At 38.8% G+C, this 7,331-nt stretch overlaps 1 protein-coding gene across 1 annotated transcript; it reads right to left on the bottom strand.

The window, feature by feature from the left end:
* Positions 1-775: 775 nt before the first annotated feature.
* Positions 776-6,940, bottom strand: tcp11l1 (t-complex 11, testis-specific-like 1). Its single transcript, XM_029153945.3, has 10 exons — positions 6,627-6,940; positions 6,132-6,281; positions 5,035-5,167; positions 4,821-4,941; positions 4,405-4,625; positions 4,171-4,307; positions 3,642-3,820; positions 3,321-3,502; positions 2,233-2,405; positions 776-2,140 (listed from the first exon to the last, which is right to left on the bottom strand). Exons 2-10 carry the CDS (start codon positions 6,271-6,273, stop codon positions 1,920-1,922), a joined length of 1,509 nt encoding a protein of 502 aa, XP_029009778.1. The 5' UTR covers positions 6,274-6,281; positions 6,627-6,940; the 3' UTR covers positions 776-1,919.
* Positions 6,941-7,331: the final 391 nt, after the last annotated feature.

Genomic DNA, 7,331 nt, shown 5'->3' with positions numbered 1-7,331 from the left:
AAAAAGTTGTAAAGTGTAAGTAAATGCTCAAGTACTGTACTGCATATCAACTCCAGCAGCTTTTTGTTATTACTAATTTTATAAATTGCTAAAGTTGTAACCGTTCAGTCAATTAATTGAGATTGACTGGAATTTTGTTTAACTAACCTCGTGGATCAGTTTGCCGTCTGCTACCAAATATCCTCAGACTGAAGCCACTTAGATTAGCAATAAATTATTTCAACCTGATAAAAAGCACAGTTCCTTTAACTCAACTAAATGTTAACTGAGAAACATTAAAAGATGACTGTACTTGACTGACTGTACAAATCTTATTTATCAAAATTATCAATGAGTCAATTATTGTAAGAAATGTGGTAGAAAAAAAAGTAGGCCTTTCTCCAATACAATGCACAATCCATGTACTCTTTACGTGCAAATTGAATTTAAATTAAATATGATTTTACAAATAGACTGAATTTCAATTATAGTCTGCAGTTCATGATAACAGACATCAACATTAACATAGTAGTTTTATGGCACATCATCACATGTGAATTTAAAATTGCTTCAAAATTGTTTGATTTTGGTAAAGTAGAACTGAAATTTAAAACATAATGCATACTAATACTAGTCAGTAGCAGTAACAGCTGTAGTTGTAGTTAACAGGAGTTCTGGCTCCACCTGCCTTTTCTTTAGTGTTATCTATGTAAGTAAATTAGCCAAACAATTTTTTTCCTTTTTTCATGTGAAAAGTACTCTCAGTCCCACAATAAAAAGATAGAAAAACACAACATGCGGGACAACAATGGTTTATTGGCTTGTGGATTTGACAATGAAAGACAGGTATCAGTGCAGATGAGGTGAACAGTCAGTGTGTTGTTTATTCAGGGGAAAGGTGACGTTATTCTGTTAGAAGAGAAGGAATCTTACTGTATTAATGGAAATCACTGGAAATAATCTGTGGTAAAATGAGTGTGTGGAATAAAGTAGAAACGTTAGAGAGCAAAGTATCTAAATACCTTAGAAACCATAAAAAACACTATAAATAAGTCAATCTATTTTTAAAACCCAATAATTCAAGTTGGTCCAGTCCAGCTTCCCTTCTGCACTTTATTCTTCTCTCATTTGATTTTGGTCATGCTTTTTGTATTCAAACTGTGGATATGAAAGGTCTACACACCTTTCGTTTGTATTTCTGACAAGACCATAAATACTACACTGCTCATCAATTTAGAGATAAACCTCATTGATCCCTAAAGGGTAATTTAGGACGAACATTTTGTGATAACATTAACATTGATTTCATGGTCCTTGTCTTGTTGGTTAAATCTTTTATCTGTATTTAAAAGATGGAGGTCCCTTTAAATGCCCTAATTTTCTAGGAAAGCTTTACAAACATAAGTGTCTAGATCTCTAAACATATGGACTATGAAGTAATTCCATTAAACAGCTTTTTCCAATTGCACTGTATTTCTGATGAACAGTTTTAAAAAACGTAAAGATCCTAAATATTTGATGCTTAAACTGTAATTTTAAATCTTTCTTACCTGGTTTTAATAATTTCATATTGTATATAGCCATATAGTCAATGTTTTTATAGACAGTCATGTAGCTCTGCGAAGCATAGTATTAGTTGGATTTTATCGAAAGCAGAAGTACTGTAATAGCTTAGGTTTCAAATGACACCGACTAGCAGGATGCAAGATGACTACAGTGAGGTTACACCTATGAGGCCTGAGTTTTATTAAATAAGCAACACTGTGAGTTTATGCAACTGGGACGATAGGCAGGGGGTTCTGATCATGGACGTTCAACATGCAGTCTCTGAAGAGCTGAATTTACAAACTGATCACCACCTCTCATGTTAAACCGAATCTATTATTAGTGCGAGGCAAATGTGAAACTACAGACCACTCTTCACTTCACTTTTTCCACATTCACGTTTCTTTATCAGGATTCACTTCTGTGACTAACTTTTGAAGAAGCTTTTGGTAAAAAGGGGAGAAGACAAGCTTGTTGAAGTTGACGAGGCGACTGAATCGAACAGCGAGCTCCTTCAGCTCCCTGCTAACTGGGGTCAAGCCACCGGGAAGAGGAGGCGGCGTCTTATGTTGACTGCACTCCAGGGAAACCAAGAGGTAGGCCTGAACCCTGGATTCTGACAGAAGGGAAGGAATACTCAGTCACTGCTCAACAAATATGTGCATAACTACACTCAAACAGCAAACTTTCACAGGCGTCCGCTCTTACCCATCAGCTTGCGGACGGAGTTATCTGGCTGACTGGTGGCTGAGATTTGTCCTTTCAGAGTGTTCATGCGGTCGGCAGAGAATGGAGAGTAGCCATGCTGGCTTAGACACTGACTCAGCTCCACACACAGCTTTTCTCCGATAGCCGCTAAGGCATCCTCCACACTCTTAGACCTTAGCACAGGCATAAAAATTCCAGATATGGTGGTTATTTTCTGTTTAGCTCGCTTTTGGTCTCAGCCAGTGACAGAAAATACCATTTGGAGATAATTTTCCAATTACTATAACCAAAATATATGATTAATAAATCTGTGAAAAGCTTGATAAACTAAGCACCACATGATGGACATAATACAGGACTAATAATCAGAATTCAAACCAATGTATATTGATGTGAAATAAAAAAAAAATATTTATATATTTTATGAGAGAAAACTTTTACTTTAGTAACACCCTTAGATGCAGGACATAACAGAGGATTTCTAAGGTGTGGCTACTTTTTAGTTAAAATTACAGCTCGCAATAAGACAGCAGAGTAGATTGAAGATGACACCAACTCTGCTCTCCAGTGCTGACATAACATCCTACACAACACTCTGTCTAGACACAGGTAGAGAATTCAAAGCAAAGTCATGAGCATGTCCCAAACTACCTAGGCCGACAGCTTCTCTCTACATTATGTTTGGTAGCAAGTCAGCTTTTCTGCTGTTCTTGGCCATGTGGCCCACAGTGTGTTTAACAAAGCACCTTTGTATATAAAACTATGTATTTTGATTAAAATAAATAGATGTTTTTTATGTATATATGTTTTAGGTATAAATACTTGATAGTAGTATATAGTATAAATAGACGTAAACTGGGGGAGTTGTGATAACATGTACACTATTCACTACACAACAGCATCCCTTTACAACGTATAAAACCAGGAGAATATTATTACTATTATATTATTATTATTATTGAATCTTAAATGTAAAGAATCCCTGCCTGGTCGCAATGAACTTAGCGATATGACAAACAGACAAAAAAAAAGTTTTAATACCCATTTCTCCCAAACCAACAATGGACCAAAGCAGAATGTGTACTCACGATGAATGCATGTCTGCAAACAAGACGCTCACTGTGTTTTTAAGCCTCTCCATCAGGCCAGGCAGCCCCGAGATGGCCTCTCCTGTTGTAGTGTAGATAATGAGGAGAACAGATGACAGAAGAACTAACCGATCAACCTCCTGTTGCATCTCCTGGAACCGAAGCTGATCCATTAACACGGTCTGTAGAGATATGAAGTATTGGGTCAGTGTTTGGGTGCAGAAGTAAACACATTAATTAAATGTAAAAACTGTAATACTTTACTAATAACACTACTAACAAAGACACCAAACATCAGGACATCAGGTTGGGGATGTGTACCTCTGGAAAAGGGTCAGACTCAGGGTCCCATTTTAGCAGGCGCAGATAGGCGTGATTATGAATGTTAAGGGGGAGGAGAGAGGAAGCGTTTGATGAAGCAGCACTGGAACCATCAATCCCAGGCACGCTCAAGCTTTTCAGTGTGTCCGCAAGCCACTTCTCTGTGTAGTCTAAGGCATCTAAAGAAGGAAGAATGGTGTTGTATATGTCATCAACACCCAAATCCAACTGTTTCTGTTGCTCAGCATGTGTAAACATCCACATACAAGCCTTTTATTGAAAGGTTGTTACCAGTGTCCTTTTTCAGGAGGCATGGAGCAACTTCAAATATATTGTACCTCACAAATGTCTGGTTACAATGTCAATGTCATTCTTTTTCTAACTCCTTTTTCTAACTCCTAAAGCATTTCTATGAATCACTGATTATATTATATTTGTTGAAATAGTTACCACTATTCTTTGTGTAATCTCACTCACTGGCTTTTTGATGCACCAATAAAATACTATTTTTAGTATAAGTATAACTTACTAGGTTGTTTCTCCAGAAACTCCTGAAACTTGTTTCTCTCATATTCAACAGACTGCTGCATCAGATGGGGCCTGATGCTGCTGAGGGCAAAGTTTGCCATGTCCACTTTCATCAGATCAAGAACAGAAAATATTGCCCTTAAAACAAGAGAAGATGGTAAATTAAAATAGAAAGATATGGTAGAACCATGGTAGATGCAGAGCTAATGCCTACTCTTCTGGTTTCTTGGCTTACTTGAGCAGAGGCACAATATCGGTGATCTCCTTTAGCTTACTGATGTCCTCGTCTCTGCAGGGGGCGCACAGTGAGCCCATCATTCCAACAATAAATTGGGAAAGTTGACCAATGTCAAGAGCGCCATTCTCAGCCTGCTGCTGAATTAGAGGCAGGTCCAGAACCTCTTCAATGTGGGCTCGCAGACGGCCGTGGCCCGGCAGCAAGAAGGACAGAAGTGTCTGATACAAAGTAAAAATAAGAGAGAAATAGATACTGAATTAAATATTAGATCTTCTAAAATCCTACTCTGTAAAAATAGAGTCGTATACACAGGATTATATAAGAAGTGTGCCGTTGGTGCTAGATGAACCTCTTACATGCTGAAGACACTGGATCTGATTATTGTCCAATTAAAATTAAACCACCTTATTCACCTCTTTAATCTCAGCAAGGAGTTTAATGGCATGTCCATAAGATGGTGGATCTTCCTTAAGCTGTCCTTCCAAACAATCCCAGAATGCTTTGTGCATAATCTCCTTCACTCTGCGCTCCAAACTGTATGGGTTGCAAATTATGTATTATTATTTTACAGGCACAAAGAACACAATACAAGACAAGAATTCATATAATTCTGAATCAAATGTTTACCTTCCTTCAGGAAGCTCTGCAGGTTTAACTTGAAATCCCTGGTTGACCACTATTTCATGAGCCAAGGCCATGTTGGTAACTCCTTTTGCCGTCTCCATCAACTCTTCCACAGACAGAAATCTGGGAGGGCTGGCTGTGATGGAAGGCAAATTCATTAAAAGATGCTACATGATCTACTATGTATATCTGAGAGCTGGAAACCTCAGCTATCTTTTAGTTGAGAATAATCTAATAAACTGAATTTAAACTTGTTTCACAACATAGTTAAACAGGTACTCCAAAATAGGTTAAACATAGTAAAAGCATATGCGAACCAAGATATGTTAATCCCCTCCTTCAATCCCTAAACTGAAGTCTCTATGTTCTTGCTCCTCAATTATAATCTAATTTACAACTGTGCATGAACAAGAAGCAACTATTTCCTGAACATTGTAATGGCTACAAATCTGGAGGCTGAAAATATTGGAAAGAGGGAATAAAAAGGCAATGAGGTATTATGTGCCTTCTTAAGATGTAAACACACACAAGAAGTGTGTCAAAATATAATAATCTTAAACCCTCTAAACCTGAACCACTGCTGTTAAAGATTAAGGGTCAGAAGAACAGCTTATTAGTTTCTAAAAGATTATGTTTAAGATAAATAAGGAAAACAATTATTCCTATTTTTTGTATTTACTTCAAGAAAACAATATGTTATCTTTTTCAGGACCACTTTTTTAGACTGCGTTTATATCACATTTTCACCTGGAAGCTGTAGTACAACAAACTAAGCAGCTACACTGGAAGAGGTTGATTTAAACACGTCCAAGCGCTCCTCGTCATATTAATAACCTGTTTGAATAAATTCATCAAAAGACATTTAAAGATGATTGAACCTGCAACCCTCTACTGATGCATTAAGTGGACATCTGAAAAGGGAGTTATGGCCAGAATTTGCTCATATATGGTGCTAATTTCATTAACAATTTTAAATTGCATATTCAGAGAGATTTTCACTGCTCTGTAAAACTATACTCAGTGTGGTATTTGTGATCAACATAGTGTAACTGTAGTGTTACACTACACTTGTTATATTATTAGTTTTGTTTCTCCCTCACCTTGTGGCGTGTTTCCTCTGTGCGGACTTGGAGTATTTGCCCGAACCCTCTTCCTGACCGTCTCCTTAGTAGCATGTTGTACCGTTTCTTCCTTGGAGTCCTTGCCTCCTCCACCCTCAACCTTGTCTACCTCTTTAGGCATGATGGTATCTGCAGGATAACGAAAGACCGGTTGACACGGGGACCTGTAGTGATTTCCCACAGACTAAAAGCCAGATACAGACTAATTGGTGTACACTGTATGTGATAGTTGTCATTGTTTTTCTAGCTGGAGGTGCCATGTTGCTTATATTACAGGTTTAATACGGCTTAATTTCATGTCACAAACGGGACAGATGCAGGACTGATGTTGTGTTCTACAGATGATGACATCATCTAGACGCGTAGAGGAGAGGGAACGGAGAGTGTGTCAGGCCGAGCTGGTGACAGCACAGATGGAAATAGATAAAGCCTCACGGTGCCGTTTCATGGCCTTGTAGCAGTAACGTTACTGACCTTGTAGCGGTAGCCCCGAGAAAAGAGAGGCGTTAGCCACAGAGCCAAACGTGTGTAGCGTTAGCTTTGCTAGCGTCAACACGACTCTGTCAACAACAACAGCGCCGCCTTCCGACACAGTTCCTCCTTCATAAACCGGTCATAGCAGATTTTTCAGTCACACGTCTCCCCACAGCGTCAGTGTTACCAGGCCACGTCTTCAACTGAAGGAACGCATCCTATATTTCTTCCAAACTCCAGCTCATTGACGCCGCAGCTCTCCGCAGATGGTTAGCCCCTAACCGGGGCACACTTCCGGTTTGGGGTGTTGCTGCTGTGACGTACCCGGTCGAGCCCCCCTCCCGTTAACGTTCACGCTCTATCTGTGAGGACAGTTGTCGGATCGAGATGGAGAAACCGAGACTATCTGAAGCCATAGGAAGCAATTGTCTTTAAAATACTTACTTTATCAAAGCATGTAATGAACTTAGTCTGGCGGCATCTGCTGGTTGATGTTTGGGGGCTGTTTCATGAAACTGAAGCTCTAGAGTAGCACAGAAAACATTAGACATCTAGCTGGTCTGTGATTATATTTACAAATTACTCATCGCACCTCCCTATGGTACCAGTACTTTTAGTTTACACATGGGAAAGTTAGCTAAGGAAGCGTTCCAGGATTCATTTGATCAATGTGCTCCCACACAAACTATCATGCTCTTTTGGTGG

This window comes from Betta splendens, chromosome 6 (assembly GCF_900634795.4).
Source record: "Betta splendens chromosome 6, fBetSpl5.4, whole genome shotgun sequence".
Lineage (NCBI taxonomy): Eukaryota > Metazoa > Chordata > Actinopteri > Anabantiformes > Osphronemidae > Betta > Betta splendens.
Note: the sequence above shows the minus strand (reverse complement) of the source record. Positions and strands in the feature narration are given on the sequence as shown.

What these genes read in the sequence shown, in the direction of transcription:
- tcp11l1 (XM_029153945.3), bottom strand. Translation starts at nt 6,273, where the DNA reads ATGCCTAAAGAGGTAGACAAGGTTGAGGGTGGAGGAGGCAAGGACTCC. An exon ending in GATATTGTGCCTCTGCTCAA is followed by an intron (nt 4,308 to 4,404) that starts GTAAGCCAAGAA and finishes TCTTGTTTTAAG; the next exon opens with GGCAATATTTTCTGTTCTTG. An exon ending in AGTCTGACCCTTTTCCAGAG is followed by an intron (nt 3,503 to 3,641) that starts GTACACATCCCC and finishes ATATCTCTACAG; the next exon opens with ACCGTGTTAATGGATCAGCT.